Source organism: Ceratotherium simum, chromosome 29, assembly GCF_057802395.1.
Source record: "Ceratotherium simum simum isolate JZ-2026a chromosome 29, ASM5780239v1, whole genome shotgun sequence".
Lineage (NCBI taxonomy): Eukaryota > Metazoa > Chordata > Mammalia > Perissodactyla > Rhinocerotidae > Ceratotherium > Ceratotherium simum.
The window spans coordinates 4,021,808-4,039,530 of record NC_141928.1 but is presented as its reverse complement, the minus strand read 5'-3'; the positions used below and the strand labels follow the sequence as shown (position 1 = coordinate 4,039,530).

The window sequence follows — 17,723 nt, the reverse complement described above, 5'->3', positions numbered from 1 at the left end:
TCTCTGTGCCATCTTCAGGCGGGGCCAGGGGCTTTAATGGGGAGGAGCCATTTTCAGGCCCAGAAGATTCAGGGGAATCTGAGATTTCAAATTTCTCAGGCGTATTGGCTCAGACCCCTACGCCCCAAGTCTCAGGCCCACTCTTGTCAGGCTCCTGGCAGGATGGGAAAGCCGGCCTCCTCTGCTTCTCTTCTGCCTTTTCGGCCCCCCGGCTGGAGGACACGAGAGTGTCCTTGTGTAATACCAGCAGGCCCTCTGGCTTGGCCTTAAAGTGGACATTAGGTGGTGACCTCACTATCTTTCTCCCCTGCACAGGATTCCACAGTCCCTTATCATTCCAGCGCCCACCCCACTGCCAGCCAACTCCCAAACACTCGAGACACAGTACCCACTAGCGCATTTTCTTCCGCGGGTATCCCATCCCAGTTCACCACTGATGGGGTCTCAGAGCTCCACGCACCACCAGCGTGGGCTCCCGTGGCTCCTGCTGGCCAATGATCCTGCTCCACACTCCCAGCTGAGAGTCTGCTTCCTAGGACTTCTCCTGACACCAGCTGACTTAGGCTGGAGTCCCCGGGAAAGACCTTGAGAAGACTCATGGGGAGGGGGAAGCAGGCCTGGCAGGGGGAGAAGTGGGGCTCAGCAGAAACTCAGCCCATCCCACAGCCAGCTCTGCAGCTGGATGGCCTTCCGGGGCTGGGGCCTGGGCACGCCAGCTGTGGACGGCAGTGGAGGTGCTGGGGGGAAGGTGGTGGGAGTGATCTGCCATTATTACTTAGGATTTCCAGCACATAGTGGTGATACAATGCGGGTTGGGTTGTAGTTGGTTTTATTACTTTGAAAACCTTCTCTACACACAGTCCCCCCCACTGCCTGTACTTGGGGGGACCACTCCCTCTGCCCGCTCCCTGGGTGTGCTCCCGTTGGCCAGTCTTTGCATACGGCTGCCCGGTGGGGCAGGGTGTAGCCTTGGGCCAGGCAGTGTTCTTCCGTCGAGGGTGAGTCCCCAGGAGTCCGCAAGGGTGAGTCCCCAGGAGGGACTCAGCTGAGAGCCACAGCAGGGAAGGCTCCTGGCAGCACGGGCACCGGAGTGCTTTGGTCTTAAAGGGGCTTGTGGGCGATGGGTCCCAGCAGCCACACCAGGCCTGTGGGGAAGGGGCTGGAGTGGGGAAGGGGCAGGCTCCCATTTCTCCTCCTCCTCAGGTGTGGAATCAGAACGGCAAAAGCCCCTCCATCACCTTCGAGTACACGCTGCTGCAGCCGCCGGACGCCCGCCGCCCCCAGCCCATCTACTACAGCTTCTCCGAGCCCGCCTCCGAGAGCGCAGAGAGCCAGGAGCTGGACGGGGCCGACCTGGTGGGCTTCCTGCGGCACAACGGCTCCCTCTACGGCCAGGCCTCCTCGGAGCGGCTGGGCCTGGACAACCGGCTGTTTGGCCACCTGGGCCCGGGGATGGAGCTGGGTCTGCCCAAGGGCCAGGAGACCAACGAGGTGTGCGAGCAGGCCAGCGGCGGGGCCTGCGAGGGGCCCCCCAGGGGCAAGGGCTTCGGAGGTAACCAGGAGGAGGGGCGGGGTGGGGCCGGGGCTTCCCAGGGAGAGGGGCCTTGGGTAAAGGGTCTTCAGTCCCTGCAGCCTGCAGAAGAGGTTGATGGAGGTGCCAGTTCCTTGCAGGTGTCCTTGGGCAGCCACAGTGCAGGCCCTTCACACACGTCCTCTTTTACATCCTTTCTGAGAGGTGGACACCCTTATCCCCATTTGACAGATGGGGAGACTGAGGCTTAGAAAGAGGGGGACTGGCCTCTGTCACGCAGTCCACCATGGATGAGCTGGAGGATGATCTGACCCCAGAGCTCTTGCCCTTGCCCATTCAGTGGAGACAGACAGACAGGCAGACAGCATGGCAAGGAGTGGCAGGAGCTCAGGAAGGGAATAATGGGCAGCTGAGGGGGCAGGGAGAGGACCTGGAGTTCTCAGGGAGGGTGACCCCTGCCCTGAGGGCTCGGGAACAAGTGACAGTTAGCTGGTGAGGATGTGGGAGAGGGTTGGGGATGAGAGGGGACCAGCGAGGGACAGCCTGGCAGGGCACATTCCAGGGTAAGTGGCAGGAGGTACGGCTAGAGACATAGGCAGTGAATCCAGAGTCACGGTCCCCGAGACCCACGTGCTCCCAGGGGCATGAGTGGGTCATCAGGGTTGGTTTGGACCATCACTCCTGCAGAGGAGCAGAGGCTGGACCAGACTTGGGAAGAATCCCCTCACTAACTTGGAGTGCACGTTTCTAAGACCCTCAGAATCTTCAAGTGGAAGACACATTGGAGGTTATATTTGTTTCCCAGGGCTGCTGTACAAAGGACCACAAACCGAGGGGCTTAGAACAAGAGAAATGTATTCTCTCCGAGTTCTGGAGGCCAGAAGTCCAAAATCAGGGTGTCGGCAGGGCTGTGCTCCCCACAGAGGCTCTAGGGGAGGGTCCTTCCTACCTCTCCCAGCTCCTGGTGGCTCTAGGTGTTCCTTGGTTTGGGGCAGCAGCCCTCCAGTCTCTGCTCTGTCCTCACATGGCCTCTCCTCTGTGTCTGTGTGTCCCCTCCTCTTCTTTTAAAGACACCGGTTATTGGATGTAGGTCCCACCCTAACTCCATGATGATCTTATCTTAAGACACTTAACTAATTACATCATTGAGGACCCTATTTTCAAATAAGCTCACGTGCTGAGGTTCAGGGCAGACATGAATTTGGGCGGAGCCCCATTCAACCCACTGCTGAGGTCAAGCGGACTCCCTCACAAGAGATTGTCCAGGCCAGCCTGCGCACCTCCCCTTGATGATCCGTGTGCTTCCATTGGGCAGAAACCTGCCTCAGGGAGCTTCCAGCCTCAGCTCTTTGCTTCAGCCCCACTGGTCCGGGCCCCCCCCCAGGGCAGCCCTTGCCCCCCACTCGAGGGACCACTTGAGGTTGAGCCACCTGTCTCCCTTGCAGACGGCAACACCACCGGGACGGCTCTTGTGGGGGACAAGGAGGACCAAGAGGCCGACGCCCGTTTCACCTCCCAGGAGCTCCTCTCCGCCAACGCCATCTCCGACCAGCTCCTGGGCGCAGGCTCCGACTCCAAGGAGCCCGCCCTCAACGAGACTGTCAACAGCATCTTTGCGCAGGGCGTCCCGAGGAGCTCCCCAGCCGAGACCTTCTACGTGGACTACGAGGAGAGCGAGGGAGCGGGCGCTTACCTGCTCAACGGGTCCCACCTGGAGCTGAGCAGCGACAGGGTGGCCAACACCTCCTCCGAGGCCCCCTTCCCCAACATCAGCGCCAGCCTCCCCACCGCGCCCGGGAACAGGACTCACAAGGCCAGGTAGGACGTGTGTCCCTGCCCTGCCCAGGGGCCGCTGGGGTGCCGCCCAGCAGGTGAGGCCTCACTACAGGGTCTGACCGGAAGGACCAGAGGGAAGTGGGAGAGGGCCACTCCAGCCCATGGAGCTGGGCAGGAGGCCTGGGTTTTATGTGTTCTTCCTGCAAGTTAGGCCCCTGGGTTAAAGCCGTGCCAAGGGCCCATGTGAAGCTCTGACCTGGGAGAGGGGAAGAGGAGGCTAACAGTTCTGAGTGCCCAGCATGAGCCCAGCTAGGGGCTGAGCATCCTATGTGCTTAGAAACGTTGACTTGTCACAGCCACCTGTGGTATAGGGACGGTTATTAGGGCTCAGAGAGGGAAAGTGATGGACTCAGGGTCACAGAGCCCGAGGGTCTGGGGTCCCTGGGTTCTCAGTCTGGACGATCATTGCACACAAGGCCACTGAACACGAGGTGGATGCCCTAGGCCACCAACTGTCACTGCAGTCCAGAGAGGAGACTGGGGAAGGGTCCAGTGGCTTCCTTAGCCAGGGGCCAGACCCTGGAATCAGGCAATAGGAACAAGGCCTTCTGCTGTGGGGGCCGGAGCTGCCTCTGGGATGGGCTTGTGAGAGTCCACCTGGGGCCAGGCCCCCAGAACCAAGGACACACATGGGGACACCTGGGCAGTCACAGCTGGGGATGCCTGGACAGCCACCCCTGGGGACACCCAGGCAATGACACCTGGGGACACCCAGACAATGACAGTTGATGATGCCTGGGGACTCAAGGCGATCCTGGAGGGCCCTGAGGCCAGGAGCTTCCATCCCCACTAGAGGACAATCCCTGGTGACAAGCCACCTGAGCTGGCAATGACCACCCTGAAGGATCCCTGCGCTATTCCCCAGAAGCTCACTGGGCAGCGAGGCTGATTGGACCAGATGGAGCCGGGCTCTGCAGCCACTGGTGGTAGGCGGGGATTGGAGGCAGGAACGGGCCCACTGGGGTTTGTTTCATCTGGTTTTCTGAGGACCCACCCAAAACCCTGACTTTAGACAACAAGCCCGAATTGAGCCCCAGCCAGGGCTGAGGGTGCAGAGGTGAGTGTCCTCGGGATCTCGGGGGACTGGGTTTGGAAGATTTGGGGTTCACTCGAGGCGATGTGGTTGGGGCGACCCTCTCACCCTTCCCCAGGGGACAAGCACAGTGAAGCTTGCCCCCCATGAGCCACAAGGGCCACAGGAGGGTGCCTGCCCCTTTTCTCAAGCTGTTTTCTGAGGCCCCCGGCTCACATAAGATAGCCCAGGCCCTAGAGCTTGTGGGGCGCATCCCAGGCATTTCTGACGGGCTCTGGGTGGAATTCTTTGCAAATGTGGATGGAGTGGGAACTCTGGAGCCTCTAGGGCTGCCCTTCTTCCCACAGGGCCATCTGCTCACCCCGACCCCGGGGCCCAAAAGCTTGCAGGGCGTGGGGCCCAGTGGCTGGAAGGGAACAACGGGCTTTGCTTTGGGGTGCAGGGTCTTAGTCTGAGAGGGGAGCTCATGGGCAAAGCGCCAGGGTTCAGAATCAGCCAGCCTGATTGTCTGTGTGACCCAGGCCAGTTGCTTAAGGCTCCCAGCCTGGTCTCTGCGTCTTCAGCCTGGACTCCTCTGGCCCCGGGACTGTCTGGAGGATTAAATTCTCTCCGGTTTGTGAAACACCTAGTGAGGACTCAGTGAATAGAAACCGTCAGTAAAACACCGAGCCTCCAGGGTTGGGGAGGGAGTGTTCCAGGCCCCACGACCTGGGTGCTGGAGAAGGCCAGCTATCTGACGCTCAGAGCCCCTCTCTAAATAGGTTTATCGGGGTGGCACTGAGGACCCGCTGTTTAATTTGGCTCAGGGCACAGAAAATGCTGGAGGCTGTGTGGTGCGGTGGCAAGTGCAGGAGGGAGCCTGGGGAGACGTGGGTCAGCGTCCCAACTCTGCCCGCCATGACCTCTCTGGGCCTCGGTTTCCTCATCCTTAATGGAGGGGCTTGCCAGAGTGCCTCGGGGCCTGCCAGCTCAGGTATTCAAGGATTCCCAGGCCAGGTCATGGCAGGAGCTTTTGGATTCTAACCCACATTTTGAAGAGTCTCTCCTGCCCCATCCCAGTGGAATCTTCCCCCACCCACTCAGCCCCACAGGATAGTGGGTTTCCAGCACCTGTCAGGGAAGCAGGAATCAATACAATCAATTGTCAGCACTCCGAAAATCCCCACTTGGTGAGATGGGGCGGCTCCCCCACCGGGCTGCCATCAAAGGAGGCTGCCAAGTAGAGACCAAAGATGGTCTTTTGAGACAAAGGGCTGAGGGAGGCTGCGGGGGGTGGGGGTGGGGGGTGGGGGACGACTCCAGGCCAAAATAGCCCCGTGGCGGTGAGCTGTCCAAACACAGGAAGTCGTGTCTGCTGGGAGAGAGGGCGAAATCAAAGGGGCAGCCCAGAAAGGAAAGGTTATTTTCATCTTAGAACAGACTCAAACAATCAGGGGAGGCCCCCAGTCACCAGACGCAGACGCTGGGAACAAGCGTCTGAGACACAGAGACGCAGGGTCCCTCTCCCAGCCCAGAGGGGAAGGAAAGCAAAGAGGCTTTCTGGGTCATTTATAAACAAACACGGTCATTGCAGAGCCTCTCCTGCCCGGCTGACCGAGGATTGTATCAGCCTGTGCTCGCCTGGCCGCTGGGCAAAGGGCCGTGGGGACACTCGATTTGGAATCCCAGCCGTCACCAGTCTAGTAATTCTGCCTCTCTTGGCTGAGAGGGGCACTCTCTTCCTTCCAGATGGAGGCGGGTGAAGGGTTGGTGGTTCAGCGATTTCCTGGGTGTCTTTCTCCCCACGCTACTTCTAAGAACAGAACCTGTTAGGCAATGCACTGTTGTGCAAATATATGCGGCGTTGTTTCATGAGTTGCATATGCTGTGCGCGGTATATGCTGGTGCTCAGACTGACGTGTGGGCAGCCCCTCCAGAAATACCTTTTGTGCTTAAAATCTGAAGGGTTATTTTGAACCGAGCCTGCTCTCCCTGGAGTCAGGGGTGAGTCACGCTGCCTGCTGGCGCTCGGAGTGTGTAATTAGATAAAGATGGTGCAGTTTCTCCATGGGTGGGGTGGCGGGGAATGGGTTGGATCTTTTCATCTCTTTTTGTTCTCGGGGGGAATTTAGAGCCGCTGAAAGGAGGGTGGGGGACCCAATCAGCACAGCCCAGTGTTTTCCGGTCAAGCATCAGGGATCCATCTTCCTCCCCAGAGGCCTTGCTCATGGGAACTGGGTGCTCTCCCAGGTTTCCACGGGTCCTTAGTTTGAGATGACAGGGACTTGGGGGTCCATTTTAAAGCTTCCTCTCATTTTTAAGGAGGAGGGAGGGGGGACCTTCCCCTTCCCCCTGAAATCTGTAAAAGGCTGGGGCAGGCTTCTGCTTGTGAAGCTACCACGTGAGGGGTCCCAGCAGGCTTTGAATAGCCGTGACACCAGTCACCAGCTCACCGCCCATCCTCCTTCTCCTTTGTCCCCCCACGTCCCTCCCCCTCCCTGGGTTTATGTAGCCACATCAGTCAATTCATTACTTCAGGTCCAAGGGTAGATGATTTCCTGGTTCTCAGAACATGATGGGCAATGTCCAGGCAACAGTCAGTGCAAAGGTGGCTCTCACCGACACGTGGAATCCCAGAAGTCGGACCAACTAACAAACTGTGAGCTCCTCGTTGAATCCAAACCAGAGTCTCTATCACAGAATCGACTGGAAAGCCTTTTAGAATGTATGCCCTATAGCCCTCATCTAAGGCTGACCATGAGGGGACAGAAGGTCCCAAGGAAAGGACCTGGGGATGTGTCCAAACTTAAGCCCTGTGACAGGGTGTGAGCTCCAGAGGTCTGCGGCCAGCCCCTCCGGGCCCGAAGGGAAGTGGAGCTGGGCAACGGGGCCTGCTGCGGGGCCCGTGGAAAAGGGAAGTAGAGGCCTGAATGATGTGCCATCAGCTGGGCCATCACACCTGGTCCCCTTCCCTGGCCCTGAGGGCTGCAGGACCCTGTGGCCCACGTTCAAGCAGCCTGCATCTCAGAGCACAGGCCTGTGCCATGCCCTCCACCCCTGCTGAGTCAAAACAAGCCTGCACATTGGCTCTGGAGGCTGGGCCCAGCACACCAAGTGGTTCAAAGAAGCAAACAGTCCCAACAATTGTTGGCTTCGGCCACCCGAGTTCCGGCCAAGAATCCTGGCTGGCCGCTGGCGGGGACCCAGCATGCCTTTCTCCTTGCACAGCAGCCATCGCAGACCTGGGCAGAGGCGTCTGGAGGGGACGCGGCCACTCCCCCGTCTGTAGCTAAGCTTTCTGTTTTGATAATTGGAGGCCGAATGGGGAGTGTCCCCATTGAATCAGAATCCCAGCTGAGGGAGGCAGCAGGAGAACATTCTGGCACATTCTCAGCACATAAGTGCTTTCTGAGGTCCCTTCCTAGGGAGGGATGGGGTGGAGAGAAGGAATCCACCTGCCCGTGCTAGAAGGTAACACTGTGAAGCCTGTGTGTGTGAAGGGAGTGATTATGATGTTGGTGAGCCCCGAATTCTTCACCCCCTGCCCCCCAGAAGCAGCTTTGACAGCTACAACGCAGTGTGTGGGCTGAGGCATTGAGGTAGGAAAAATGTGCATGTCTGTTCCGTATCTGTGCCTCCCTGTGGGTGCCCCTCCCGTTCTGTCCACTGCAGGCAGTGGCGCTCTGACCCCAACAGGCGGGGGTTCTGCTGCGGCTCGGGACAGGTATGCTGTTCCACAAAGTGCACGCCCTCCATCGATGAGAGCTCGCTCTCCACTGAAAACTCACGCCCATCAGGGAGCCCCGAGGCTGCTCACCTCCTTCTCTGCTGTGTGCTTTCAGGACCAGGCCCAAGGTGCGCAAGCAAGGCGTGAGCCCGGCGGACATGTACCGGTGGAAGCTGTCATCCCACGAGCCGTGCAGCGCTACCTGCACCACAGGTACTGACCACGGGGTCACGGGCTGCCCACAGGCAGCGCCCACTGAGCCCACCTCCACGGAGCCCCAGACTACCCGTGGGGGCCTGTCTAGTGATTCCCGGCCTGGGAGGGAGTGTGACGTGACAGGAGTTGGGGTGTCCTTGTGCTGATGTCCTGCTGGACCACGAACAGTCCAGCCTCCTGGGTGCTCTGCAGGCCCCCAAATGTTCCCTTGTCCGTTGCTAGCCATCATATCTTGTTAGAGCAAATATCCTTTTGGTTAAAAGTAAGAAATCTCACGTGGTGAGGATTTGACTTTTTTTTTTTTTTTGCTGAGGAAGATTCGCCCTGAGCTAACACCTGTGCCAATCTTCCTCTATTTTGTATGTGGGTTGCTGCCACAGCATGGCCACTGACAAGTGGTGTAGGTCCGTGCCCAGGAACCAAACCCAGGCCGCTGAAGCAGAGCACGCCAAACTTAACCACTAGGCCATGGGGCCAGCCCTGAGGATTTGGCTTTTGTTTACAGCAAACATAGGAAGGGAGAGGTAGACCCATGCAGTCTATGATGGAGGCAATGGGTTGGATTCTAGGACCTCACTGGGGAGGAGGTGGGACGGGAATGGAGACCCCTTGGTGGCACCTGACAGACAGACACATGTAATTACTAAGTGCTGAGCAAGGATTTGAGACCATGTCTGTCTGCCCACATGGTTGGCCACCACCACCCTGAGACGCTGGCTGCATCCACTGGGGGCTGCGGCTCCGTCTGCTGCCAGCTCTGGTTCCTGGCCCTGGGGCTGGTACCAGCTCAGAGGTCAGACCCAGTGCCAGGCCCCAGGGGCAAATGGTGTAAGGAGACCCTGAGTGTCGCCTCGTCTGTACTTGGGACTTTGTGTTTGGGTTTGGATACACCTGGATGTGCCACTCAAATGTACGATGCTCCCCACCCGGCCCCGGCACCCCCCACCCCCCGCCAACAACTGGCCAGAGCTTTGGATGCTCCAGAAGTCTCTGGCCAGTGAGGAGCATGAGGCAAGCCACTGACTGGACCTTGGGCAGCGGGTAGTCTGGTTGGCATCTCAGAAGAGGGGGCCGAGGGAGGAGGAGGAGGTGGCCCTGCTGGGCTCTGAACAGACTATGGGTCCTTCTGTTCTGCTCACGCTTATCTCCCCCTTGGGCAGGAATCTGGGGCACCTCCTTCTGCTACAAGAGCCCCCCCTGAGCAGGGCATGGGACACGCTGAGTTTGCCCCCCTGCAGGGCACAAGGCAAGCTTTGTGAGGTGTGTGGTGAGCACTTAAGATGCACTTTCTGGTCCAGCACACCATGTGCCCTTGGCAAACTGCTTAATCTCTCCAAGCCTCAATTTTCTACCTGTGAAACAGAACACATGTCTCTCCAAAGGTGGTTGTGGGGATGGATGTGAAACAAGAAGTGAGCTGTCATGGCCAGAGCTCAACATGTGGGCGCTGTCCCTATGGCTGCCACTGCCACCGCCTAACACAGGCTGAGGCCTGCAGGGCTCCCAGGAGCAGCTGAGCCACTGGTCTTGGGAGTGAACAGCGTGAGCCACCTCACGGGGCTGGCCCGGAGGAGGCTGAGCGTGGTGGTGGGTTGTTGGGGCAGTCTGCTTTGCCAGAGCCTGTCCCAGTAGGCACGGACCTGTTCTGAATTGAGAGCCCCAAAATCTTCCCCCAGACTCTCTGTGTGCTGAGATTGTCACAGAACACACGTCTGGGAGCATCTTCCTTTCCTCTCTGACACGTGGCTGCCTGGTGAGGTGACGTCATTTGAGATACCTCCAGGGCGAGGCAGCTTCGTCATTTGAGATACCTCCAGGGCGAGGCAGCGTCGGTGGTGAGGGACCTGCTGCCTGGCCTGAGGTGGAAGACAGTCCCCAGGGAGGACCCAGCACCATCTCTCAGCACCAAGAGAGTGGCCAGGCATGGGGATGGGCTGGAGCTGTCCTGTGTGGCCCAAGGTGCAAAGTAGGAAGAAAGAAGGAAGGAAATAAGAAAGACAGATTTGGGCCCTGCTACAAGGAAGAGCACTCTGTTAGATGAGGCTGTCCAGGAGGGGAATGAGCCACCAGGGAGTGAGTGCCCCATCACCGCAGAGGCACCACGCTGGGCCCAAGTGGCACTGGGGAGAAATGGCAGAGTCGGGTCCCTGCAGAACGGCTATCGGCCACCACCTCCCGCACACTCGCATTCGATGCTCACGACTGGCCGGCTACTCTCAAAATCCCATTTTATGGGGCACCGAGTCCAGGCTGGGGTGGTGGGGGGGGTTACAAACCTTCTGTGGCACATGGCATCGGTGAAAATATCCAGCAGTGTCATCGGCACACAGCAGGGCCCGCCCTGCCTCTGCCTTGCCAGGAACTCATGTGGAGGCTGTTGGACAATGCGGCAATCTCCTGACCCCAAACATCAGCCAGATCAGGGGTCCTCTTTTTGTTCCTTAAAGACACTTTTTGGAGCAGTAGAAATGCAGGTGAATTGATCTGGACTCTCAGCTCGTCTCAAACAATGATTTCCAACCATTGCTTGGCGCCGCCGGGGCACAGGGGTGAGGGGAGTGGAGCCAGGGGACCCTGAACCTCGTCTTCCCACGAGCGAGTGAGCCGATCCTGTTTGTCTCATGTCCTGGGGCTCCCGGCTCACTTCCCTTAAAGGAAGGGCTCCCTGTCTAAGAAGGTTCGAGAAGGACTGTGCTCAAGACTGATGTCCTGCAGAAAGTGTCCAGAGACTTGCTGTTGTGACTCTCCCAGCATCTCTGGGGGGCTCCAGTTTGGGGGATGAGCAAGCTGGGGCCTGGGGAGTCTGATGACATTCATGTCACCCCACCAGGCAGAGACTGAGCGGGGACGTGAATTCCAGTCTCTCTCGATTAGGACCTGCAGTGTTTCCACTGGATGACGAGGAGTGCGTGAATAATCAGGCACTTGGCAAGGCTCTGCAAGTCCCCAACCCCGGACCTCCCTGGGCCCCAGAGCTGGTGTCTCTGAGGCCTGGAACATTCTGCGCAGGGCTGGCCAGGAAGCCAGCCTCCCCCTCAGAGAGGGCTGAAGACTACACAGCCCGGCGCTGGCAGAGAGGACCCAGTGATTGCAGCCTGGCGGGTCCTTTACGGAAAAAAGGAAAAATCCCCATGTGGGCTGCTTCCCAGGCTGTTTCGTTCAGTCCAGGGCTGGGGCTTGGAGAGGCAGGAGCCGCTGGCTTTCAGACACGCGCCACTGGCGTGGGAGAGTGAGGTGGCCGGGGCTCTCCACTCTGGGGAAATTGATTTCCTCCTGGGGACTGGCAACCCCCACAAGGAGGGTTCCATTATCGGCAAGATTCCGGAAGGTTGGGTCCCTCTCTCTCTCACATACGCACACACACAACAGTAACAACAACAAACCCTAACCCCACCCCGGGCCTTCACCAATGCTGACAACTCTCCCTGAGTCATCCTGGCTCCTTGGCAGGGACCCACCCACTGTTTAGCGACTTTGGCCTGTGTGTCAGCTCAGTGCTGGGCACAGGGGTGCAGGGGGAGGAGGACCAGAGAAGTTGAAGGCAGAGGTGGGCTCAAGGAGTTAACAATACTAGGCGAGGGCTGTCCCTTTACATACACCCCCTGATGGGCTGTACAGAGGACTGGGGAGCCAGAAAGGGAAACACACACAATAATGATTAAAGAAAGTTCAAGAGGGTGTTTGAAAAGGACCGGGGCATGCCACAGGAGGGCAGGGAGGGTCTGAAGATCTCATATAACATCTGAGGAGGCTGGGGGCTGGAAGGGTTAGACTTTCCACCCATATCCACCCATCCATCCTTTCACCCACCCACCCATCCATCCACCCATTCACCCATCCACTATCCATTCATCCACTCATCCATCTGTCTATCCACCTACCCACCTACCCACCTACCCACTCATCCATCCATTCACCCATCCACCCACCCGTCCATCTACCACCCATCCATCCATCCATCCATCCACCCACCCACCCACCACTCACCAACCTATAGATGGGTAGTTGTTGAATGACTGAAAATTAGTGCCACCTGGCTATATTTGCTCTCTGCCTCCCTAAGGGCTAATTTGAGTTTATTCAAAGCCCAGGGTTTGTGAACTGTGTGCCCAGCCTGGGCTGGATGGAGTGGGGTTGGGGGTAGAAGTGCACAGAGAAGAGGTCAGACCCTGGGACGTGGGCAAGGGGACAGTTCAGAGCCACAGAGCTGTCCTCACTGAGCTCTACCCACAGTCCCGTAAGCTGGCTACTGTCATCATATCTGATTTAAACCAGGAAGCTGGGCTCTGACAGGTCGGGTGACTTGCCTGTGGTCACACAGCCTGTCTGCTGGTCTTGAAGGTGCTCGCGTGTGGCTCATGGGCCCTTCCCTTGTCCTGAACCCAGGGGTCATGTCGACCTACGCCATGTGTGTCCGCTATGACGGCATCGAGGTGGACGACAGCTACTGCGACGCCCTGACCCGTCCCGAGCCCGTCCAGGAATTCTGTGCTGGGAGAGAATGCCAGCCCAGGTACCTGCCACCCAGGGCCCCAGGCAGTGTGTGTGTGTGGGGAGCTGTGGCTCTGCTTTGCCTCAGCCAAAGGGAGCACTGTGGGGCTTTGGGGGGCCTGCGGAGAGTGGGGGTACTGGCCTCGCCTGCCAGAGTCCTCTGCGACTTCCCATGCTTTGCAGTATGTCACTGCGCCTTGCACACTGTCGGTGCTCAGTCAATGCCTTCCACTGCAGGCTAAGAACCCATTGTGAACATGATTCTGTATTAGGGTGACAGCTTTGCCCCCAGGTCTGCTTGGAGCATCTAGGATTTTTATGAGCCAAAAGGGATTATTCCCAAAATTCCAAGCTGACTGGCTGTCCCAAGATGCAGGGGGAGGCCCTATCTTTCTAGCCCCCAGGCCTACTGTCCTGCCTCACAGACGGTCAGAGACCGAGCCCTAAGCATGTCCTCTTCCCTGTCACAATCAGGGCAGGAACTGGTGCAGGGTCCCCAGAGGAGCCCAAGGGGCCAAGGGAGGAGGAGCAATCTCTCCTGGGAGGCCAAGCCTGTCCTGTTCCCCAACACAGCCCCATCCGTGGCTTCTGCTCCATCCGAGGCTGCTGCATCTGGGGGGGAGGGTCTGTTCCATGGGAAGAGGGTGAGAGAGAGAGAGAGAGGGAGAGAGGCTCTGCTTCATCCAGGGCCTCTTGCTCCATCCGGGGCCTCTGCTCCCTGCCCATTTGCTCCTTTCTGAGAAGCTGGGTATGTGGCTCTGGGGACCTGCCCTTCCCCTCAGAGTCCCTGTGGCAGGGCTAGGGCTCTGGACACTGGGGCGTGATCCCAAGTTGGAGGAAGAGGGCGGGCAGCAGCAGGAGGGGAGTGCACTCCAGAGGAGGGAACAGCGCGAGTGAAGAAGCCCTGGGCCCTGGCTCCCAGAGAGGCTGGAAGACCAGGCGGGGGGTCTGAAGGTGAGCTCAGGTGGAGGCGGCCTGGTTCCTGGGCAGGCAGGCCCAGCGCAGGCTCTGGGCACCAGCAAGCTGTCGGTGCCCAGCCACCCCCCTGGTGGTCTTTCCTGGAGAGCTGCGGGTGGTCACTGCAGCAGCCTCCGCTGTGGGGCCTCCTCGCCAGCCTCGTGTGCAGCTTAGCCCGTTGTGATCAGACCACACGGGGAGGGAGGGAGGGGAGCATTCTCTTTGGGGGGTGCAGGTGCATCGGGAAGGAAGGTGGGGGTCGCTGAAGGCCGGCCGCCCTCCCGAGGCAGGTGGGAGACCAGCAGCTGGAGCGAGTGCTCGCGCACCTGTGGCGAGGGCTACCAGTTCCGCATCGTGCGCTGCTGGAAGATGCTGTCGCCCGGCTTCGACAGCTCGGTGTACAGCGACCTGTGCGAGGCGGCCGAGGCCGTGCGGCCTGAGGAGCGCAAGACGTGCCGGAACCCGGCCTGCGGGCCCCAGTGGGAAATGTCCGAGTGGTCCGAGGTGAGTGTGGGCACAAGCGAGCGGGGGTGTGGGCCTCGTGCGCTCAGGGTCCGGCGCCTCTGGGGCAGACCTGACCCCCTCGGCACCCGGCTTCCTCGCAGTGCACGGCCAAGTGTGGGGAGCGCAGCATGGTGACCAGGGACATCCGCTGCTCGGAGGATGAGAAGCTGTGTGACCCCAACACCCGGCCCGTCGGGGAGAAGGACTGCACAGGCCCCCCCTGCGACCGCCAGTGGACCGTCTCCGACTGGGGGCCGGTGAGGGCAGGGCCCCGGGTGCGGGCTTCGAGGGGTGGCCAGGGCGTGAGACTACTGAGACTGGGTCCAGACACTTCACCTTGCTGTGCCTCAGTCTCCCCATTTTTCTGGAGAGAGGATGTGGAGGAAGAGGTGACCTTTCTCCTCCGTTATTATGGAGAATCAAGACCTTTGTCCAAAACAAGTGGCCACATCACGATCCCCTTTTAGAACCTCTCTGTCTCTCTGTGTCTGTCTCTCGCTGGGAAGAGACACTCAGATGCTCACCGGGGTCCCCTCTGGGTTCTGGGTGCACAAATGGCCTTTTTTGGGTGTTTACGTGTGTTTTCCTCTGTGTGTGTTTTCATTGAGCATGCAGTGTTTCTGTAATTAGAATAGAAAATGTTATTTAAAAAGTGGTTACCATGGTAACTGCTCCTCCATGCTGCAGGGTGGGGAGCCATTCCTCTCTTGGGAATGACCTCGGGGAGAGCTGGGAGAGGGCCCTGCCTCTAACCCTGGGCGTCCCCCTGCAGTGCAGTGGAAGCTGCGGGCAGGGTCGCATGATCAGACACGTGTACTGCAAGACCAGCGACGGACGGGTGGTGCCCGAGTCTCAGTGCCAGATGGAGACCAAGCCTCTGGCCATCCACCCCTGCGGGGACAAAAACTGCCCAGCCCACTGGCTGGCCCAGGACTGGGAGCGGGTGAGTGCCCCGAGCCTGCGCAGGGCCCCCGTCTGTCTGGGAGAGCATTTGGCTGAGAGAGCCAGGCGGCCGGAATGACAGATTGGTCAAAATGAGGAATTAATTGCAAATTATGATGGCACAATTTACTAAAAATTAACTCGAAATAGAAAAAGCCCAGAAGGTAGGAAAACACCTTACAACGTCTTGAATCTCAACAGGCAAATGCTCCATGATGCGTGCAGAGTTGGTATTGCCTCTCCCCCCAACCCCCCCAACCCCCCCCTCCCCCCGCATCCTGCTATGTGGAAAACCGGGGGCAGGGGTCATTCTGCTGTACTTGTTTTCGGCCCAGAGGTCCTGTGCAACCGTCTGTTCTCATGCCGCCTGTCTTCCCTGCTGACCCGGCATGGTCACCAGTTGGTGGTCTCAGGGGAATTGTTCTCAACCAGACTGCTTCCAACCAGTTGTTTCAGGCAGATCACTGTTAGCCAAGTCATTTTGGGCCAAATTGTCATTAACCATTTTGTTTCAAAACAGATGGTTTTCTGCTAAATTGCTTTGATCAAATCCATTTTGGGCCAAATGGTTATCGACCAAAGAGTTCTCAGCCAGTTTGCTCCCGATCTAAGTGTTTTCACCCAATTGCTATTGACCAAGCCATTATCATCGGAGTCGCCGCGGGCTCTGTTCTGCTGCTCCTGGCCTCTGGCCTCTGACCCGGCCTCATCTGTCCCCTGGCCCCAGTGCAACACCACCTGTGGCCGAGGCGTCAAGAAGAGGCTGGTCCTGTGCATGGAGCTGGCCAATGGGAAGCCGCAGACGCGCAGCGGCCCTGAGTGCGGGCTGGCCACGAAGCCCCCCGAGGAGAGCACGTGCTTCGAGAGGCCCTGCTTCAAGTGGTACACCAGCCCGTGGTCTGAGGTAAGCGCCCGGGCAGGCCCCCTCTGAGGCTGCCTGAGGCCACAGTTCTGGTCCTGCCTTGGTCCCTCCCCTCCTGCCCCGAGGGCCCTCACACCCCCTCCTCAGCCTCCTCCAGGGCTTGCTGTCCCAGGAAAGCGTCTCAAGTCAGCTGGTGCAAGAGCCACCTCCTCCAGGAAGCCCTCTCAGATCTCACCTCTGGGATCCCTGCAGTACTCGCCCTGGGCCTTTTCAGCCCAGGTCGCTTCCGGCCTTGCACTGTAGCCTTTCAGCTGTGTGTTTGACAGCACGTGCCTGACACCCACCACGGGGGGCGTGCGGGGCTGGGTCAGATAGGGCCGTGGCCCTGGGAGCTAGAGTCAAGTCAGGGACACAGGATTAGGGATGCAGAAAGATGGCAGGACGTGAGAACTGGGGGCAGAGGGAAGCCAGAAGGAAGGGCAGGGACTCTCCTGACACAGGCCTGCCCCTCCACGGTCCTGTGGGGTCCTGGGCCTCCGGCTGTTGGGTTCACTGAGCCAAGATCTCGCCTCTACAGCTGAGAGCAGAGCCCTTACCTCCTGGGCCCCGAGGCCTGTGTGGGCAGGCCTGGGCCCAGCTCTGTGCCGGAGGGGTCTCCTTTCCTCCTCTCAATGAGACCACGAGGAGGGGGCTCTCTTTCTCATTTTATGGGGGAAGAAACTGAAGTTCAGAGAGCTGTCTGACCTGCTCGGGTCCTGCAGCTACTGGGAGGGTGGGTGTCGCAGACAGTGGGGCCTGAGTCTGTCCACTGTCCCCGGCGGAGTGAGGAATCCGCAAAGGGAAGGGGCACCCTGAACCGGCCCGCCCCAAGGAGACAGGGCAGGGCCCCAGGGGACGTGGGACTGGCCTGCCAGAGACGGAGCTGCTGTCGTCTCACAGAGTGGGTGGCAGGGTGGCAGACGCCCCCCACCCCAGTTCTCCGGCAGAGCAAAGCAGGCCCATTTGACTTCCTCTGTTTTCCTCTTCCGCCCCCTTCCCGTGGAGGCCTCCTGGTGTGATTCCAGGGCCCCGGGGGCTTGTAAGCACCCCCAGCCTTTCCTACAGCACAGAGGCGGTCCCGTCCAGACTGCAGTTTTCATTGATCCACACCATCTCCTCGCTATTTCCTTAGCAGCATCGCCCCTCCTGTGCCCTCAGTCCCCTCCCCACCTAGTGAAGCCACAAGCGTTCAAGAGAGGCAAGTGGAGAGGCCCAGGGTGGTCTCTGAGCATCCCCAGGTGGGCATGGGGCACAGGGGTCCTGGCCACAGTGCTGCCGCTGCCAGGCTGTGTGACCCGGCCTCTCCCGTGTCCCTGGCCTCCGTTTCCTCATGGGCCAACTGTGAATCCTAAGGAGATGACAGAGGGTGTCACATGGGACTGGGAGCCCTGGACACCGACTGTGGTGTTCCACAGAGTGTCTCAGATGCCCAAACCTGAGGCTTCCGTGGTCTCAGCTGCTACGGTGGGTGAGGGCCAAATGCCCACATTTAAGAGTTCAAGTGAAGATTCTAAGAGACTGTGCAGTGGGGGTGGGTCTGAGGAATCCGTGGTGCTGCCCTAACTTGGAGTGGGGGGGCTGGGACCTCCAACCCCTAACCCCCCAG

The 17,723-nt window shown here is 59.2% G+C and overlaps 1 protein-coding gene across 1 annotated transcript in view; it reads left to right on the top strand.

The window, feature by feature from the left end:
* ADAMTSL2 (ADAMTS like 2) overlaps positions 1-17,723 on the top strand; it is a 38,937-nt gene that overhangs the window by 17,737 nt on the left and 3,477 nt on the right. The window contains exons 10-17 of the mRNA XM_004423628.3: positions 1,204-1,552; positions 2,977-3,349; positions 8,222-8,319; positions 12,709-12,835; positions 14,061-14,274; positions 14,376-14,531; positions 15,047-15,217; positions 15,944-16,120. Of these exons, the coding sequence (XP_004423685.1) occupies positions 1,204-1,552; positions 2,977-3,349; positions 8,222-8,319; positions 12,709-12,835; positions 14,061-14,274; positions 14,376-14,531; positions 15,047-15,217; positions 15,944-16,120 (1,665 nt within the window). The remainder of the gene's footprint in view (positions 1-1,203; positions 1,553-2,976; positions 3,350-8,221; positions 8,320-12,708; positions 12,836-14,060; positions 14,275-14,375; positions 14,532-15,046; positions 15,218-15,943; positions 16,121-17,723) is intronic.